The sequence below is a fragment of the Gallinula chloropus genome, assembly GCF_964237585.1.
Source record: "Gallinula chloropus genome assembly, chromosome: 14".
NCBI lineage: Eukaryota > Metazoa > Chordata > Aves > Gruiformes > Rallidae > Gallinula > Gallinula chloropus.
The window spans coordinates 20,457,965-20,478,502 of NC_140099.1; the positions used below are offsets into that span (position 1 = coordinate 20,457,965).

Sequence of the window (20,538 nt, forward strand, 5' to 3'; positions counted from 1 at the left end):
CTCTCAGGAATGGGCTGGGCAGTCAGCAGCAGCTCTTCCTTCCTGTGTGGCATCCCCCAATGGCTGATGCCTTTCTGAGAGACCTTTTGCTGCCCCAGCAGAATCTCTGGGCCCAGAGGGAATGTTCTTTCCCCCTTGTTTCTTTATATGTAAAGAGCTTAGAAGGCCAATCCCAAGCCCTGTGTGGGCAGAAGGGGCTCTGGCCTCAGGAGTGGTGCAGCCTGGAAGCTGGCAGAGGACAGGACTGTTGTCAGGGCAGTTGGGGGACACCTGAACCTTGTGGGTGGAGAGGGGCTGTGAGCTGCTTTAAGTTTGACATGGGCAAGATCCAGGGAGAGCTCTGAGCCTCTTCCCGTCCCTCAAGGGGCTCCAGGAGAGCTGGAGAGGGGCTGGTGCCCAGGGCAGGGAGGGCCAGGCCCAGGGGAAGGGCTTCAGCTGCAGGAGGGGGATGGAGAGGGGCTGGGGGGCAGAAATCCTTCCTGGGGAGGGGGGGAGCCCTGGCACAGGGTGCCCAGAGAAGCTGGGGCTGCCCCTGGATCCCTGGCAGGGTTCAGGGCCGGGTTGGTGCAGCGTGACCCCTGGGAGATGGGCTTCAAACTGCCCCCAAACCGCGCTGTGATTCCCTGTGCAGCAAGGGGCTGGGGGGTATCTGTTCCCCTCTCCTGTCCCGGCCTCTTCGGGAGCGGCTCCCTGGGGAAGGACCGAACCCCGCGTCCCTGCAGCAGGTGCCCGCAGCGCGGCAGCAACGCGCCGCAGCCAGGAAAAGCTCCCGCAGCAGCGGCGGGACCGCCCCGGCACAAGACACCGCGGACCGGCTGCCCCGGGCCCTGCGACCCCGGGCAGGACCCCCGAGCACCCCTAGGGCTCTCCAGCCCCTCCAGCCGCAGCGGGCAGGAGGCGACGCGGCAGCCCCGAAGCCCCGGTGCTTGGGCGAGGTTTTATTTACAGACTGTACAGAGTAAAGTGCAGTGACAGAGGGGAACGTGCCGGGGGCTCCCCCCAGCTCCGGGGGCTCCCCTCAGCTCCGGAGTTGCCCCCAGCTCCAGGGGCTCCCCTCAGCTCCCGGGGCTCCCCCCAGCTCCGGGGGCTCCCCTCAGCTCCGGGGCTCCCCCCAGCTCCGGGGGCTCCCCCCAGCTCCCGGGCTGCCCCCAGCTCCGGGGGCTCCTCTCAGCTCCGGGGCTCCCCCCAGCTCGGGGGTCTCCTCTCAGCGCCGGGCAGCCGCGCTCCCTCTGCCCTTGGCGCTGAGGCTCTCGGGCAGCATCTGCGGCTCGAAGCCGTAGCGGAGGTAGCGGTAGATCTCCTCCGCCTTCTGCGCGCTGACCTGGGCGGCGGCGGCGATGTCGGGCGGGGAGCTGCAAGAGACACAGCGGGAGGGCAGCGCGGCGCCCAGGGGAGCGGCTCCGTCACCGCCCTCAGCTGGACGGGGAGGAAACAGAGGCTGAGAGGCTGAGGAGGGAGAGGAGGACGGGGGGAGAGATCAGTCCTGGGGCGAAAGGGGAGAGTGGCGCTGGGCACAGCTGCCCTGGGGAGAGCAGAGCGGCGGGAAGCTGCGAGCTGCTGGGGTCACTTCGGCGGGGCTCTGAAAGCTGCGAGTGCCCAGAATTCCCCAGCCTCAGGGCTGCGGGAGAAGGGAAGGGAAAGGGGAGGGGAAAGGGGAAGTGGAAAGGGGAAGGGGAAAGGGGAAAGGGGAAAGGGGAAAGGGGAAAGGGGAAAGGGGAAAGGGGAAAGGGGAAAGGGGAAAGGGGAAAGGAAGGAAGAAGGGGGGGAAAAGGAGGTCAGGCAGTGGGAGGGACGGGGAAGCAGAGCCATGGCAGGGCTGTGGTCTGCTCAGCTTGAGGAGCTGCAGACAGAGCCGGGTGGGACTGGAGGGACAGGGACAGCTCCGGGTGCTCCAGCAGGAACAAGGGCGCGGCGGGCAGCGCGGCCCCAGCACCCCGCGCCCCTGTGCCGTTACCTGCCGACCATCCTCCGCACGGAGGGGAAGCGCTGGCACATGTTGAGGGCAGCCAGGTAGCTGAGGTTGGGGATGCTGAGGTAGAAGCCGAGCACGTCCCGCCTGTGAGCCTGCACCTCCGCGGGCACAACGATGCCGGCGCCCCTGCCGCGCTCGGCCAGCGCCAGGTCCCGCAGCAGCGTAGCCGTCTCCCCCTGGCAGGAGCTGAACAGCAGCCGGACCCCGGCCAGCACCAGGGCTGAGAGGGTGGTGTCGTAGTGCTGCGTCCGCTGGGCGACCCGGCACATCTCTCCTGAGGGGTGAAGCACAGGAAACTCGCTGAGATTTTCCCCCAGGGGCTGCATCTGACATGAGAACGTGAACCACGGGATCAGGGGGTGGTCCTGGGGGGGTGGGAGGGCCCTTCAGATCCTCAAGTCCAACCATCACCATAACCTGCCGACCACCAGTAACCCACGTCCCCCAGCACCACATCCACCCATCTCTTAAATCCCTCCAAGGGTGGAGACTCCACCACCTCCCTGGGCAGCCTGTTCAGTTCCTGACAGCCCCGTCCTGGGAAGTTCTTCCTGACATCCAACTCAGGCCATTTCCTGCTGTCCTATCACACCCACTCCTGAGAACAGGTCACCCCCCATCTCTTCACACCCTCCTTCCAGGAGGGAGTGTGAATCACTCACAAAGCTCAAAGATCCCCTGCTCTGGGAACTCAAACACAAGATGAGGGAAAACACCTCAGGGAAACATCTCAGGGGCAGGAGGGAGCAGGGGAGCAGCAGGGAGCAGGGGAGCAGCAGGGAGCAGGGGAGCAGCAGGGAGCAGGGGAGCAGCAGGGGAGCAGCATTTCCTCTGTTGCTTGACAGGCAGCATTTAGGAATTAACACCCAAAATGCAAATTAGCTGTGATTAGGAAGAGGATGGGGAGGAAGGCCAGGCCAGGCTAGAGACAGCAGAAGAGGTTTGGTACAGAGGCACTTGACCTGTCGAGCAAGAGCCAAGCAGCATCTGGAGCTGGTGTAATGAGGAGCACTGGGCAGAGAGGCCAGTGATGCCTTCAGCAGTGGGTAAAAAGCTTCCAGCTCCAACACAACCCACTTATCCACAGCCCCCTCAGAGAAGCTGGCTCCTCAGTGCCCCTTCCCCCCACTGTTCCCTTATCTGACCTGCCAGCAGATCAGATTCCTGTCACAGAAACAGAGCTGCATCCACACAATTCAATTTCACAAGTGGAGTTTCATGTCCTGGAGCATCAGTAATTTCACCTGAGCCCTGGGCTCCAGTCCCATCTCTCAGCAGGTACAAGTGAGGTGACCCTGTTATTTTCTAGGGGGCACTGAGAACGGGCAGTGAAAGGGTCTGATCACATCCTGTGGGTCCTGGGATTAAAACAAATGGCTTGTCCAAGCTCCACAAAGAGCCTTGGGCTTTCCACAAGTGTTCAGTGCAGCCAGGAGGTGTCTTTGTGACAGGAGGCACTGTGACACTGCCCAGCCCCTGGGGGGACTGCTGGCTCCTCTTTTCTCTGACAACCTGACTTCACTCAGCAGATTCTCTTCAGCCACACAGCCATCCCCTGGCTGGTCTCTGCTGGGGAAGCAGACAGCAGGTGGATGGTGTGTTCAGGCTCTGGGGTGCCAAAGCATGAGCTTTTCCCACAGTTCAGCAGATCCTGCTCATTAGGTTATGGCCAGAAACAAGGTTCTCCTTGATCCCACTGTGGTCTCAGTGCTGAGCCCAGACAAGATCCCACTTGTTCCTTTACTCTGTTTCCACCTTTGTTGCTGAGATCTGTCTGAAGTTGGGGGTTTCCCCACAGTAACACAGTCAGTGAGTAACACTTGCATTAACTTGCTTGTCCTAGAGCTGAGGAAGCTCCATGGGAATGTCAGGAGGAACTTTGTCACTGTGAGGGTGGCAGAGCCCTGGGACAGGCTGCCCAGAGAGGTTGGGGAGTCTCCTTTTAGGGAGACATCCAAACCCCATGATCCTGGATGCGTTCCTGTGGGATTCAGTCTGGGTGACCCTGCTCTGGCAGGGGTGGGACTGGATGAGCTTTTGAGACCCCATCATCCCACGACTCCCCATCTCAGTAACTAGTGAGCCCCGTGTGACCCCTCTGCATCCAGCTGTGCACCTCTGCCTGTACTAAGCAGCCCTCAGAAGGAACCCAGACGTCAGTTAGTGCTCAGCTGGTGACCTCACCCACACAACACAGACACTAAACCACAGCATCCCAGCCTCTTTCCACCCCCAGGCACTCAGAGAGCCCGGAGCAGGGGGACACGTACCCGGCCTGACCCTGTCCTTCTCCACAATCACACAGACTCTCTCGAAGGTGCCCCGCAGGCGCTGGATCCGCTGGGTGACTTTAGCCCTGTTGCCAGAGCTCAGCAGCTCAGACAGGAGCCTCCTCTCCACCGCCATGCGGTTGCTCACCACGTAACCGCCGCTGCTCAGCGCGCAGACCTGCACCCTGACCCCGTGCTGCGCCTTCAGGGCGGAGATCACCTCGGCTCCTGCCGAGATCTCCCGGCTGTCGGCCAGCACGCAGAGCTGCTTCTCCGCGGGAAGGTGGGAAAACAGAGCTGGAGCTGGAGAGGGGTTGGTGGAAGAGGAACAAGAGGGAGCTGATGTGCTCCTGCTGGTGTTCTTCGAAGACCTTTCTGGCTGTAGAGGGAACAGTGATTCTAAGAGACCAAAGAGAAACACTAACAAAGCCCACAGTTTTCTAACACCCACACTTACCATATGCTTTGTCCCACCTTTTTTAAACCTTTCCTTTGAAAAAAAGGTATATTTTTGGCCTTGAGAAACATTAACACCAGTAGATGAACACTTTAGCCTCCCATAAACAACCTCCAAAGTTAAGTTGATCTAATTATTTAGCAGCTTGAATGATAAAAGCATGCAACCTTCACTGAGGAGTCAAAGCCTGAGCACTCCAACATCAGGCAGAAACACTTATGCTGCAGGCCAGGAAGGGTCTGAGGACAAGTCCTCGGGGTAGTACCTAACCCCAGCTGAGACTCAGGGCTCCCTGGGATGCTGGCTGTTACCCTGGGAGTGCAGAGGCTTCTGTGCCACAGACAAGGGAGGTGATGTGGGGCAGCCCAAGCCACTCACACAGCCCTCAGACCCCAGGCCAGGGCTGGGTTCCCACTGCCCAGGGTTCCTCAGCAAGCGTGAGGAAGGTCCCCATCCTGAGCTGCACCCAGCCCAGCCTGGCCATGCTCCTTCCCCCAGGCAGCAGGGACAGCTGGCAGGCAGCCTCCTCTCCTCACCTGATGCTCTGTGTGAAAATCCAGCGCTTCAGCTGCTGCAGCTTCCAGCAGCAGCCTCCCCCTCTCACTCCCTGCAGGCTGACGACCCCTGATTTCCCCAGCATTTCCCACGTGCTCCACAGAAGAGACAGAAGGGGATGGCTTGGGAGGCTTGGAACTCTCCTCTTTCCAGAAACTGCCTGTTTTCTGGGGCTTCTCCGTGCTGACAGCTGTTTCCTCCCCGCTGGAGTCGCTGAGCAGGATGATTCGGGATGGTTTCTTTGGCCCTGGGGCACAGGGACTCTCTGCTCCCCGGGCCTTACGCAGCCGCTTCGTGCGGCGAGTGAGGTACCGCTTCCCTCCACTGCTGAAACTCTCCTTGTTCAGGAGATCAAAGTTCACACACACTTCCTCCTCCTCACTGGATTCACTCCTTCTGCAGGTTTCCTCTTCCTCCTCCCTGACACAGAAACTGTCCTCTGCATACTCCTCATCCTGCTCGGGGATCTGGAAGGGGGGAAATAAACCCTGGTCTGGCACCAGGAAGCTTTTAATCACAGAATCCCAGACTGGGCTGGGAGGGACCCCAAGGGTCACAGAGCTCCAACCCCCTGCCACAGGCAGGGACACTAACCTCCAGGCCTGGAGCTACACAAGGTTGCCCAGGGCCCCAGCCAACCTGGCCTTGAACACCCCCAGGGATGGGGCACCCACCCCCTCTCTGGGCAGCCCCTTCCAGCCCCTCACCACTCTCTCTGCAAAGAACTTCCCCCTAATCTCTCATCTCGCCCTTCCCTCCTCCAGCTTCACTCCATCCCCCTTGTCCTGCCAGTCTCTGCCCTTTAACAAGCTGATTCCCCTCCTGTTCCTCTGCTCCCTTCAGGGACTGGGAGGCTGCAGTGAGGTCCCCCCACAGCCTTCTCTTCTCCAGATCTCCCTTGTTTTTCTGAATGTGATACCAAAACCAGGATACAGGAAAGGAAAAAGCCAGCAGGGGGTTGGGAGGGGATAAATAACCACCTGTTTTTTTCCCAATTCTGTGACTGCTTTGGGCTCTATGAAATAACAAGGACCCCAAACCCAGTCCCAGACCATCAGCAGGGCCCAGGGGCAGCAGCAGACCCCTTCCCTACCTGGGAGAAAACCTCCGCGTGGCTGAACTCCCGATGAACCATCTTGTACCTGCTGCCCAGAGCTGGGCTGCGCACGGAGTCCAGGTAAACTCCCTTCATCTCAGAGTCTGGATGAAACCAAGGAGATCAAAGGGAATATGGTATTACTAAGGATATCATTTTTACTTCATCATTGTTCTGGTTTTCATATTAATTCCCCAAACCCTGTATCTCACAAAAGAAACAGCTGCAATTCCCCAGCCATCCCTGAAATCCTGAAGCAGAGCACAAGGTGCACCCAGCTGGCTGCCATGGAAGCTGCCCTGTAGAAGGCTTTCTCAGCAGGCAGAGCTCTGGGTGCCAGAGGGGCAGTATCTGCCCCCAAAAACCCAAATCACTCCATTTCCCATGCTGCAGTTCTCTCCCAAACCAGACACAACAGCTCCTTTCAGAGACTGCATGAGAAAGGGATGGATTTCCTGGGAGATCTCACAGGGAACGACTCACACCTTCAGTGGAGGAGGAAAATCCTCAGCAACACCTGGGATATGTGAAATGGGACCACCACAAACATCCCAGGGGAAAGACAGGGTTTGTAAGCACTGGGGTAATGAGGCAGCTCAGCCAAACCCAGCATTACCCTCTCAGCTCTGTGGGTATCAGCACTGCAGGGTTATCTCCAGCCTTCATGTCAGTGTGGTGTGTCATGCTTCAGGTCTGCTGGTGTTGGAACACCTGGCAGATTCAGATTTCTAAGTGAAATGGAAACCAGTCTTTCTGCTCAGCTATACTGGTGTAGGAGGGAGTGGTCTACCCCTAATGAGTAAACTCTGAGTAAACTTTACTCCTAGAGGTGATCTCCTGCCCCTGCCATCTTCACGGAACTGGCTCCAGCCTGTCCAAAGCCACCACACCATAGATACTCCAGTGAGGAAGTTACTACTACCTAAGCAAGCTAGGAGAATTAGAAGATACCCAGAGGTGGGACCAACAGGTCATGGGAAGAACCTGATGTACACAGCCAAAGTTCCGTGCTGGCTTATCAGCTGAGTAGCCATGCCCTTCCTACACCCTCTGCTAAGTGCCACTCCTTGTGGTGACCCCCCAAACAGCTCTGCTCACTCACCATCCAACACTTGTGTGGCCTCCACATCGTCGTTCAGGAACTGAGCAAGTGAGGAGCTCAGCTCGTCCTCCTCATCCTCACTCTCGTCAGGTGAAACCCCATCCATGTCCTGCTGGGACAGCTCAGCTTCTTCATCCAAGAACTGCCTTGCTGCACTCTAGAACAGGAACAAAGCCAAGTGGAGGACCAGTAAGGACCTGGCTGCTAATTAACCAGTGTTACATGGGAATGAGACCTCTGATTAGATCAGTTCAGGACTTCAGAACATCAGCTGCTTAGAGGGTCAGAGGTACCAGGCTTGGGGAAGGTGCTGTGAAGAACAGGAAGCTCAGGGGCTGTCCCACCAGCACAGACTGGTGAAGCTGGGCTCTGTTTCACAGCACAGGCCAAAGGGGAGGGCAGTGTGTAGCAGGGTTTGCACCCACACCAGTTCATAGCACAGGCAGAGTTCCTTGACACAGGAATATCAGCTCAGTCTGTAACTCACACAGCTGGTTAGCCTCCTGTAACTTGCTCCCAAAATCTGATTGGATTTGGAAGTGCTGGATGACTCTGAACCCAAGACCAGTAGAAACTTCAGGGGCCAACTTCAGCTGGGTTTGCCCTTTGCTGTTCAGGCCTTGGGATTAGTTGTTTGGTGAATTCATAGAACCCCAGACTGGTCTGGGTTGGGAGGGACCCCAAGGGTCACAGAGCTCCAACCCCCTGCCACAGGCAGGGACACCAACCTCCAGGCCTGGAGCTACACAGGGCTGCCCAGGGCCCCAGCCAACCTGGCCTTGAACACCCCCAGGGATGGGGCACCCACCCCCTCTCTGGGCAGCCTGATCCAGCCCCTCACCACTCTCTCTGCAAAGAACTTCCCCCTAATATCTCATCTCACCCTTCCCTCCTCCAGCTTCACTCCATCCCCCTTGTCCTGCCAGTGTCAATCATTTAAATGCAATTCCAGCTGTTCCTGCAGTGTAAACACACTGCCCCAAATGTGCCCCCACTGGGGGAGGTGTAACACCACACACCTTGGGTGTGAAACTGCTCCCCAGCCTCTGCCTCTTCCTACTCCCCCGCTGCTCCCTGCGACAGGTTGCTGGGCTGGCACTGGTGGAGCGACTGGAGTGCTTGTGGGAATCCACGTTGTCATCACTGGACAGGTCTGACTGGAGGAACATTCCACAAACACCTCAGTAAGGAAGGGTAAAGCAAGCAATCATTCAGTAACACAGTCATCTTTCAACACTGCATGGGATCCTGGAATGGTTTGGGTTGGATGGGACCTCAGAGTCCCTCCTGCCACAGGCAGGGACACCCCCCCCCAGCCCAGGGTGCCCCATGCCCCATCCAAACCAGCCTTGAGCCCTGCCAGGGATCAGCCCCAGCTTCTCTGGGCACCCTGTGCCAGGGCCACCCCCTCCCAAGGAAGGATTTCTGCCCCCCAGCCCCTCTCCATCCCCCTCCTGCAGCTGAAGGCCGTTCCCCTGGGCCTGGCCCTCCCTGCCCTGGGCACCAGCCCCTCTCCAGCTCTCCTGGAGCCCCTCAAGGGATGGGAAGGGGCTCAGAGCTCTCCCCAGCAGCAGCTTCTCTTCTCCAGGCTGAGCCAGCCCAGCTCCCCCAGCCTGGCTCCAGAGCAGAGGGGCTCCATCCCCACCCTTCCAGCCTGTTGTACTGGGACTGCCCTGACCCATGTGCAGGACCTTGCCCTTGGTGAACATCACGCAGCTGCATTCTAATACCTCTTAGGTCAGTTGGCATAACATCTTTTAACCTTTTGAATTCTTAAAACCTTGTGTACTGCCTGGAGAAAGAGTACAAGTTTAAGCACATGCCCCATGACCTGTCCTGTGCCTCCCCAGAGCTCTCACTAACCACGTCAAGGGGGTGCCGGCGTTTCCGGCGGGCGCGGATCGGCGACTCGAGGTCACTGTCACCCACAACCTGCACAAACAGAAACACAGGTTGCAGAGAGGAGTTGAGGTTTGGCACTCAACTTCCTCATCTTTTTGTTTTCTTTTTTTCCAGGACTCACATCAGGAGAGTTCAAAACATTCTTCTTCTTCCTGTTCTTCCTCTGGAACACGATCTCCTCTTCACTCTCACTGCTGGTTCCTACAGCACAACCAGTAAACACCATTCAGGATGCACAATTGCACCACTTCACAATACAATATTGCTTGGGCAGAGCCATCAACATCTGTCTCTCTCATAAAAGCCCTTACAAAGGAGATTACTTATTGATCTATGTGGCAAATATTGTTTTCTTTAGCCTTGTTAATCAAAATAAATAATCTCCTGCTGAGGTGCACAATAAATCCTACTTCCCTGGCCAGTCTCTGTATGGAATTGATTACCCCAGGCAGCAGGGATACAGAAAATGGGAGGTGAAAAATGAAACCAACAGAAGCAGCCCTTACAAGCCAAGTAAGAGTGGCACTTCTGGAAGCATTTTGTAGTACAGATCTGTTTGGGTCTGCTAGGGGAAGAGTAGAACTCACTAGAACCTCCTCTTCCCAATCCCTTGCCTGTTTTTCAGGGACTGCCTTGCTGAGAGCCAAGATATTCCTTCCCCTCTGCAGGATAAAGCCCCAGTTCCATCAGACCCCAGGCAGTAGGGGTGCCAGGCTGTCCCTGCCTTCCCACCCCACAGCAGCTCCACATTGGCTGCAGCCACAGCATTCCAGCTTCTTCCCTCGGTGCCTCTGGGAGTGTATCAGGAGAGGGTGGGACAGAGAGCAGGTTCTGAGTCACAGCATCACAGCAGCAGAGAGCTGTAGGGGCTGGAAAGGACCCCGGAGCCCATGGGGTCCAACCCCCTGCCAAAGCAGGGTCCCTAGGACAGGGCACACAGGGTGCTGTCCAGACGGGGCTGGAATCTCTCCAGAGAAGGAGACTCCACACCCCCTGGGCAGCCTGTCCCAGGGCTCCCTCACCCTCACTGGCAAGAAGTTCTTCCCCACATTGGGGGGGAACTCCCTGTGCTCCAACTTGAGCCCATCGCCCCTTGTCCTGTCCCCACAGACACTGAGCAGAGGCTGCCCATGTCCCCCTGTGTCCCACCCTTCAGCTACTGATCCCCATTGATCAGATCCCCTCTCAGGCTTCTTCTCTCCAGGCTGAACAGCCCCAGGTCCCTCAGCCTTTCCTCCCAGGGGAGATGCTCCAGGCCCTTCATCCCCTTCACTCAAAGGTTTGAGTTTCATTAAGGAAAAGCACAACTGTCCCAAACATTCCTCTTATAAAGTAACATATGGAGAGACCAGTAACTCCCAGTTCAGCAGCACACCCTGTCCAGGGAGGTTTTCATGCTGTGACTGGACAAAGCCCAGTCCAGGCTGAGCTCTAACCTCCCAGTTCTGAACCAGCATGTTGGTTGCCCTGGGGCCTTGGGTTCTGCTTGGGGGGTTGTGTGTTTGGTTTTAGCAAACAGAGGATGGTGTTTTAATCCTCATTCAAGGTCATTCAGAGATAAAACTGACAAAGGGCATGAACAAGACCTGGAGGTGCCCAACCAGTGAAGAATGACACTCATCTGGATACTGGAAATACCAGAATGTGGAATGTTTTTAATGAGATAATGGTCCTAAGGCAGAAGATGACAGAAGGGGAGAGGAAAAAATAGAACAGAGTCTACAAACAGTTGGTGTTTTTAAGACAGTCAAGGTCTGTCCTGGGTATAATATACAGGTCAGTTGTCACACAACCTGGGCTGGCAGGGGGTGTCCCTGGAGGCACTGGGGGGGGGCTCCCCACCCACACCAGTCTGGGGTTCTAGCCTATCATTCTAAACTGGGAGAAATGCCTCAGTAGAGTTTCTATTCCTTGGGAACAACACTAGGAAACTATGAGGGCATGGATGCAGGGAGAGAAGTGCAACAGATCCAGATGATCAGGAGTGAGATACTGAGAGGATTAAGGAGGCACCTGCAAGGCAGCTATAGTTCCAGAGTTGAGTCTCACTCACAGTGGCTGCACTGGTGGCACTTGTGAAGAGGTACAAGAGGTTCAGTTCCCAGTGCTTCCTACAATATGAGTGCACCTTTCCACCTCAAACAGCTGAGCTTGTATGCAGGGCTAAGGTTCTCCTCATTAACCCAACCTCTGTATAGCTATAACTTTTACAACCACTCATTATAACCATTATTCCCTTTCAGCCTTTCCACCAAAGTCATAAAAGCAAACTGGGGATCCAAAAGACCCTGAAGGTGTTCACCAGCTGTACCCTGGCAGCCCTACCTTCAGCAGGAATCACCCATGAACGATGGTGGTTGGTGTCTTCCAGGTTTGCAGTCCTTCCTGAAGGGGAATCAAGAGCATCTGTGGCTGAACTCCCCTGGTTCTGCCTCTGTGGGCTTGGATTTACTTCATCTGGGATTTCCTGCCTGGCTCTAGAGAAGAAACTCACAGGAGTTCTTCTGATAGATTGAATAGTTGTCACCTTTCTACTTGTTGGGGTAGAGAGTGCAGAAGCCAAAGCTTCCAGTGATCCACTCCCCATCCTTCTGTCTCCTGAGCTCCACACAGGCACTGCAGTGGTCCCATCCACACTCCCTTCTCCACCAGTCCCACTCCTGAATGGCAATGGTGTGGAAACATCTCTTCTCTGAAGACTTCTGCAGACCTGTTTTGGTGATGCTTCAAGCCTGGAGCTATTCAGTAAGGTTCTTTCATCTTCAGTGGGTTTAACATCTGCAGGGCCCCCTGAGGCACCATTTAATGTTCTGCTTCTGTTAGTATTTGTAGCCTCCTCACAGGTTTCACTCTCCCACTCCTCAAGGGAAAAGCCCAGATCAAAGTTAACTGCAAACAGATCCTGGAAACCACCATGAAGCTCATCCTGATCCAGAAGCTGCTGGGTGATGTTCTCATCACCAGACACCCCCACGGCCACGTCCTCACCCAAATCTGACTGGACTAAGTGCTCCTGGCTCCTAGAAACACTCCCATCCTTGGTGTCACACAAGTGGTCATCTTCAAATAAAGGCATGCTCTTGTCTCCAGCAGGAACTGGGTTTCTCTTGCTCCTTTCAAGATCTTCTCGAAGACAATAGTGATTTGAAGGGTTGTTGGTCAGAGTGGGATTTATTGCTGGAGTTTTCTTGGGAAATTCAGGGAATTCCTCACTGTCAAACAGATTATCAAAGCTGTCATCCCAGTCAGGTGGCTCTTTGGCTTGAACAGCCTCAGAAGGCGACGGAGCTTTGGACAAGCAGGTACTCACAGAAGCACCCAATTCTCTGGTAGCTTTCTGTTCAGGGTCTCCAAAGAGCTGCAGTGAACAATCACCTTCTGAGGATGCAGGGAAGAGTTTGTCCTCCAAGCTCTCTGAATAACCATCAGAAACAACTTTCTGAATAGGACACACTGTTTCTTCAGTTCTCATCATGTCTTCAAAACCATTCAGTTTACTCAAAGAGGGAGGAGACTGTGCTAATAGCCTTTTCACACAGGAAATCATTCCTTCTAACCAACAAGGCTCCTCAAAAGGTCTCCCAGGTGCAAATGAATCCACGTAGGATTCAGGAAGGTAAAACAAGTCAGGGGATGCAGGTGATTTCTCAGCTGTGAAGCTACTGTACCCTGAGTCTGTGTGGTCCATCCCCAGCGACTGACAGGCTTTAGCTGCAGGTCTGTATTCCTCCCCCACACTCTCATGAGCCAGAGCACTTTCACTGTTGTCACACAGGTCAATACACCCATTTAAGTCAAATGTCACCTCTAGCTCATCATCCCTTTGACTGTCTTGCTCAGCATTTTCTTCAGCAAGCCTTTTTGTTGGGTAGGAAGGTGAAGTATCAGTAGCTGTGAGCAACTCAGGCACCTCAACATTTAATCCAGAATGTCTTTTGGGAGCCTTTTTCTTGGTGATTTTAAAAGTGGAGAAGAAATCACTCTCATTGTCGTTGGGATCAGGTAAAAATGGGTTTACCCTTGATCTGTGTCCCCTATCTTTTCGAGACGAGCGTGCTCTGTGGTCACTGGTCATGGAGTTGGTCATGGACGGGTGACTTCTGTTCCTTCCAACATGAACATCTTCAATGTGTAAGTGAGGCTGAACCTCCAGTTCATAGCTGCACTCTCCCTGGTGACAAAGACAGTGTAACATTTACTATAAACACACAGAGGCTCACAAGGACCACTCATCAGGGCATTTAAACAAGTGGCAAAGTTTTTCTTACTCTTAAAAGTTCTGAGAAAGGGAAAAACCAAACCAAACCCAAAGCAAAATGCTTTGCATTTAACACCACAGCTTTCAAACCAAGGTTTTGCTGGTGGCTTACTGCAAGCCCATGCTTTAGGAAGACCAGAAGATACCCAGCATAGACACAGGTGGCACTGCACAGAGTGCAAAGCACAGCAGTGTGCCCCCAGCATCGTTGTCAGGGGGTTCAGATGCAGTTCCCAGAGCAGCAACAGCAAACAACTTCACTCTGCTAATACAGTGCCCAGGGTGTTGTGTCCTCAGACAGGCTGAGTAGTTCTGAGAGGACAAGCACACTGAAAAAGGTGCTGTGAGCAGAAGAAACCCTTACTCCAGCACAAGCCAGCCAAGAGGTCTCTGTACTGCTGCTTGTAATTTGGCTGTGGCCATTGATGCCACATTAACAACTGCTCACAGGCTCTGAGCTTTTTGTTTTTCCAAGGATGCTCATGAATCTTCTGTTCCCAAAGACAGGATTTGCTTACAGACCCCAGGAACTTACAGACCCCCCAGGAACTTACAGACCCCAGGAACTAGGAGGTGGCAAATGTGATGCCATTTCCTAATGGTCAGGGAGAAATCAAATAGGTTGACAACCTTATCTCCATCCTGAATAAATTAGTTAAACTACCTGCTTAGTTTAACTAATTTAAACTATTATAAACTATCTGTTATAGCTTCTACTGCAAGACTGGATGAGTCTTTTTCAGCAGAGTCAATATTGCTTTGGAAAGAAAGAATCCAGACCTTGCAAACCTATCAGAGTTCTTTGAAGAGGCCAACAAGCAAAACCACTGAGATGCCCCCTGCATGCCATCTCCCCAGCTCCCTGAAAGGCTCTCAAAAAGTCCTTTAAAGGAACTTAGAGAGCAAAACAGGGCACCTTCTTGCATGGGTGAGTAACCAGGTACAACAGAGGAAGCAGGAGTGAGGAGTTGCTGCATGAAGAGCTTCATTAGGTCCCTGCATATACCCATGATTATGTTCTAACTTGGAAAAGGGAAGAAGAACAAAGTCCAGCAGAACTGCTGTGTGCCAAAACAAGGGTCCAGAAAACAAATTTAGCATCTAGGACAAACTTTAGTCATCTAATTTCTGGCTTACAGGGAGTTATATAACTGTTCCAGTTCAGCTCAGTCATTCCTCTCAAACAAAGTGCTTTCTCCCAGTGGCTGCAGTTAATACTGAGGGAGTAAAGGACAGAACAATCATTATCCCATTTTAGTCTGAATGTTTAAAACTTGTAGAATCTTAAATTACCTGATAAACTCTCCTATAGCCCAGTAAGCTCCAGTGTGCACCAGCTGCTCAGTAAATAGGTCATGAGGGAGCAGAGAGACAGGCATCTCTTATATTATTGCATGAAATCAATGACCTTGCTTACAGCTACTGACTCAGTTTAACAAGGTTTGTTAATATAGAAAATAAAAAAGGAAAAAAGTAAAATTAAGACTTTAAAATCATGGAATCCCAGACTGGTCTGGGCTGGAAGGGACCCCAAGGGTCACGGAGCTCCAACCCCCTGCCACAGGCAGGGACACCAACCTCCAGGCCTGGAGCTACACAAGGTTGCCCAGGGCCCCATCCAACCTGGCCTTGAACACCCCCAGGGATGGGGCACCCACCCCCTGTCCCAGTGCCACACACCCATGTGAGTTACATGGCAGGGAATGATGTCCTCACCCACAGCCTTTAACCAGCACCACAGGAACTTTCACTGGACACAAGGTATGTACCTATGGCATATTTTTCCCATGATGTATTTGTCTCTGGTTTACTTTATATTACTTTTCCTCCTGATTTCTGACATTCCAATCCCTTTGAGTGGCCATGAGCATTAATGTTTACACAGAAGTATCCAAGACAACTCTTTCCTGGCTACAGCAGTGGTAATTCTCTGTGAAATTCATGACCCTTTAACTTTCATCACCAAAAATTGTCTTTTAGGGCTGTGAAAATGATCCCTTTTCTAAACCATTTAGCAAACAGGTTCAATGTTTGATGCTCATGTGATTTCCCTGCTACACTCCCTGCCATCTGAGCCCAGGCCAGGAACAGAACAACCAATCCCTCCTGTTCCAGAAGAGACACCAGGGGAAGCAACAGCATCAAAAACTTTCTTTGCAAGTCCAAGTATATTCCACCAGATGACCCTTAAAACTGTATTTAGCTGATTCATGAAAGGAGGGACACAGAAACCACAACCTCCTTCCACAAGAGCTGTGAGATTTCTCTTCCTAAGGACACCACATCCTCAATGTATCTAGTAACTCTCTTGCTCTTCTGCTTTCAGGCAGCTTGCCTGGAAGGACTCACAGACTCTCCCCCATGCAGCATCCCCTCTGACACCCTTCTCCAGCTGTGTGGAGCTCCTCAAGGGTCACCATCTGCTCCTGCTTAGTAGCAACTGGCTGCTCTTCATTCATCTGTTGTACTTACTGTGCTGACACTCTGATTTGAGAGAGCAGCTACAGAGCAAACACAGCTACATGATCAAAACACTCCAAAGATCCCTAAAAAGGAAGGTATATTGCCAAAATACTAGGGGTGTACCCTACTGATTATGGGGGCAGGAATCCCTGCAGAGGATACAGAAGCAACTTTCAAGAACACAGAATCATAGAATCCCAGACTGGTCTGGGTTGGAAAGGACCCCAAGGATCACAGAGCTCCAACCCCCTGCCACAGGCAGGGACACCAACCTCCAGGCCTGGAGCTGCACAAGGTTGCCCAGGGCCCCATCCAACCTGGCCTTGAATACCCCCAGGGATGGGGCACCCACCCCCTGTCCCAGTGCCACACAGCCTGCTCAATCCCCCTGTCCTAGTGCCACACAGCCTGCTCTTGCTCTGGGCTGACACCCCAAAATCCTTTGTTTAGTCACTCTTGGTTCTCCCTTCTCACTGGGACCACAGCACCCCATGGGATCATTAAAACCAGAGAGCACCTGCAAATCAAGGTCTGCACAACCTAGTCCAGGTCTCAATTAGTGTTCAGGCTCAAATCCTTTGGCAATGAGATCAGAGGAATCAATATGGCACAGAGAAACTGCTTTAATTGGAGAGCTGAGATTTTTGGTCGTGCAGGTTCCCCCTGGCAGCCTTGCCAAGAGAACAACCATCCCTCCACCTTCCTGCCAGGAAGCACCTTCCTGATGGGGTTTCTTCCTGGAATAAAGAAAGAGCAGGGCCAGCTCTGCACAGCTTTAATCTGAGAATCCTGAGACAGGGTATTTGCTTTCATTACCTGTTCCCTGCCACTTAAGCCAGGCTCAGTGCCCAGGCAACAAATGCTGCCCCACAGATCCAGGCTGCAGTGCCAGGGATGCCTCAGGCTGCCTGTCATGCACACAGCAACAAAGCATCATTTGCCATCCTAAATTACTTGCTGCTGGCTGGGGAAGGAGCCTTGCCACATCTCAGGTCAGGATTTTAACCAGACACAGATGATTGGCAATAAGGGTGAAAAAAAAAAGAGTCTTTGTCCTTATTTGAACCATCTCTAACTCTGCATCCAGTGTCTCCTGGGAGACAAGTCTCAGCTGGCTGGAAACACTGCCTTTTCCCCCCAGAACCTGTCAGATTTAAAAGCTCAAAAGCATGAAAAGCCTTTGTGGGCTCTCTGGAATTTTAGGGTATCCTGGGAATATTATAACTGCTGATAAGGCATTTCACCCTGTGACACAGTCAAAGCAACTTAAGGCAGATGATAAATAGTTTTAGTGTCAGTTGTTCCAGCTGCATCTCCTAAATCCTGCCTCCAGTCTGATGTCAGGGATCACTTGGGTGAGAAAAAGAAACTTTCCTTCTAACCAACCCAAACCTTTGGGTTTGATTTGTCTTTCTGGGACAATAACTAATTAAGATCCAGGAGAATAATTAATCTGACTGACAGATTGGGCAGAAATGGGCATCCACCATCCTCCTCCTCCACACATCTGACAGCATCACTGTGTTTAAAAAGCCAGGAAGAAATCCCAGCCTCCCAGAAGAAAATGCACTTGTCCTCTGGTATTTCCTGTTCCTTATCCTCAGAAACTTGGGCAAATCTCTCTGCAATACAAATGATCACTTTGCCCTGACCTTGTTTCCAAACAGCACAGTTTAATTTTCAACAACAACAACAAAAAGCTTAAAAGCTATTGAATTATTCTGCATAAGGACAACTTGATTTGTTACCATGTTACAGGAAAAAATCCCTGCTTGGAGCCAGCAGAAAATCCAGCCCCATCTGCCTGGCTGTTGTTGCTGTAGTAATAAAGCCAGCCAGGCATTAAAGGCTTTGCTGCAGTGGATGTGCCTCTCCCAGGGTTCCTATGTGGGATTTCTCCTGCTTTTTCATCTTCTGATGGTGCCAAGTTCTTCTCCAAGTGTTTCAGACCATAGAAATACAATATAATTTCTTTTTTCCCCCTGACCACTTTCACTAAGCCTTTTAATTAAACTTTTTAAAAGTTTATTACACAAAACACAAGTGCCCAGGGGGCTTCTGGGAATCATGGAAGGAGTACAAGGAAAGGCAAGGAACCCATCAGTGAGTTTCTGAGCTTCCTTCCCTAAGAGAAAACACCCATAAAGAACATGCCAACACCCCCTGAGCTGGCTTGTGTTAAATGATTGCTAATCCCTGAATCAGATTCTTCCCAAGAATTAGTTTCATCAGAAACTTCCAGATCATGTTGTTATTCAGGGTAAAATGAAAATCTGATTGGGGTTTTACTCTATCCCTCAGTAAAATGACCAATAGAGCTGTGGTTTGAAGTTGAGTATCACAGCTATTTGAGGAGCTAGCTCTGACTCATATGGGTTTTAAATCCCTCTGCTATTAAGAACTGCAAATTAACGTCAGGCAGATTAGCTGTGGTATATTTGGCCCCAGAATATTTATAGCAGGACCCTGAATGCACAGTACATACATGCAAAACCTGTGATTCAGGGCTAAAAATTGCTGAATGAAGAGTACTCCAGGCAGCACTGTGCCCTGGGAACACAGGATGGGTCTGGGGAGAGGTTAGCCTGGCTGCAGCACGGGAGGGCAACGAGGGAGGCAGTGCCTGCCTGTCCCTGGGCTGTGAGCAAGCACCACAGCTCTCACTGGGAAGCAGAGCAGGATGCCACACACCAGTTTGGCAGGAAAGTGGGATTTCAAACCTCAAAGGTCTCCCAGTCTTGTGTTGAAGTGCTCATGGAGATACAGAAAAGATGGGGGCTGGTGTTGGGCAGCCCAGCGCTTGCAAACACAGGCAGGTCTGTCAGGAGGTGGAATTCTTCATAGAATCAGAGAATCCCAAACTGGGCTGGGCTGGAAGGGACCCCAAGGATCACAGAGCTCCAACCCCCCTGTCACAAGCAGGGACACCAACCTCCAGGCCTGGAGATGGCTGGAAATCCATCTAGATAATACCCAAAACTTTGAGATGGGAGGCAGCTGAAGGAGACAACAGGCAGGTCTGGTCTTTGATTGTTCTAAGGATGCCAGAGGTTGGTTTATCATCTGCAACTTGGAAGGCACTTGGGAACTTTAAGAGATTTCTGGTATCAACACACTTCCACAAAGGGAACTTCAGTCACAAATACTTCCAGTGCCTGACTTGGTGGTGGGAAGTCCTCAAATAGAGGAGCAACTCTAAACCTTTTATTTGCCTCCTGACTTCCTTCAGCTATCTGAATTCCCCCCAAAGTTCTCTCTCTGGAAGTATGTTCTTGGCCCTAGCTTGGGAACACAGACCTTAAAGAAGTCAAGAATGCCATTGTTCTATGATGGAGAAGCTTATCTGAGCTCTGAAAGTCTATTTACAACTTGCCATTAATACACTCTCCTAGCAAGGAATACAACTACAATGTCTCTATTCTCTTCCTTGATTAGTCCAGTTATTCAGGAAACTCTGGCAGCTTAGCAACACACTCTGACGACCTAGAAAACTTCAACAGGCTGGAAAGCAGGATGTGTGGAACATGGAAGAGCTAAGCTGGAGTTAAAAACACTGTGACAAACATCTGAAGCCTTCAGGTACTGTCAACAGATCCACCTCTACTCCCATTGTCTGGTGTGTGCCTTTATTAAGAAGGCATATCTGCTATGAACAATTAGGTTTTTCATGAAAGCTTTCACTGAAAACACACCAAAAAGCCTCCCACAACCATGCAATATGTTCCTGCCTCATGTTCATGGGACACATATGATAGACATACATGATGCTAAAGTATTTCCAATTCCTATCACACCCTGGAATAGTTCTCCTCTCACTCATGGTGACTGTGCCCTGAGACACAGAGTTCTTGTGTTTAATGAATTTTTGTACAACAAATGATCTGTGGTTGAGGGTTTTGCTGTGTAGGGAAACACTGCTGTTAATGAGCTTCTGGGGAAAGGTTAAGAAATAAAAGATGATGCCAGTGGGAGAGAGTTTGAAACAAAATTAAACACACATTATCCAGTTACCAACACCTGACTGAGCCCCCACAAACCTCCTCTATGGAGAGAGGCTGAGGGAGCTGGGCTGGTTCAGCCTGGAGAAGAGAAGGCTGTGGGGGGACCTCACTGCAGCCTTCCAGTCCCTGAAGGGAGCAGAGGAACAGGAGGGGAATCAGTTGTTAAAGGGCAGAGACTGGCAGGACAAGGGGGATGGAGTGAAGCTGGAGGAGGGAAGGGTGAGATGAGATATTAGGGGGAAGTTCTTTGCAGAGAGAGTGGTGAGGGGCTGGAACAGGCTGCCCAGAGAGGGGGTGGATGCCCCATCCCTGGGGTTGTTCAAGGCCAGGTTGGCTGGGGCCCTGGGCAACCTTGTGTAGCTCCAGGCCTGGAGGTTGGTGTCCCTGCCTGTGGCAGGGGGTTGGAGCTCTGTGACCCTTGGGATCCTTCCCAACCCAGACCAGTCTGGGATTCTATGAAAC

General features: G+C 52.5%; 1 protein-coding gene across 1 annotated transcript in view; it reads right to left on the reverse strand.

Annotated features, from left to right (window-relative positions):
• Positions 1-1,204: 1,204 nt before the first annotated feature.
• The window catches only part of FANCM (FA complementation group M), a gene marked incomplete at both ends in the record, with an annotated part of 58,174 nt that continues 38,840 nt past the window's right edge, over positions 1,205-20,538 (reverse strand). Inside the window, 9 exons of the mRNA XM_084270390.1 lie at positions 1,205-1,352; positions 1,955-2,246; positions 4,243-4,621; positions 5,236-5,721; positions 6,348-6,454; positions 7,453-7,609; positions 9,316-9,381; positions 9,476-9,555; positions 11,680-13,525. Of these exons, the coding sequence (XP_084126516.1) occupies positions 1,205-1,352; positions 1,955-2,246; positions 4,243-4,621; positions 5,236-5,721; positions 6,348-6,454; positions 7,453-7,609; positions 9,316-9,381; positions 9,476-9,555; positions 11,680-13,525 (3,561 nt within the window). The remainder of the gene's footprint in view (positions 1,353-1,954; positions 2,247-4,242; positions 4,622-5,235; positions 5,722-6,347; positions 6,455-7,452; positions 7,610-9,315; positions 9,382-9,475; positions 9,556-11,679; positions 13,526-20,538) is intronic.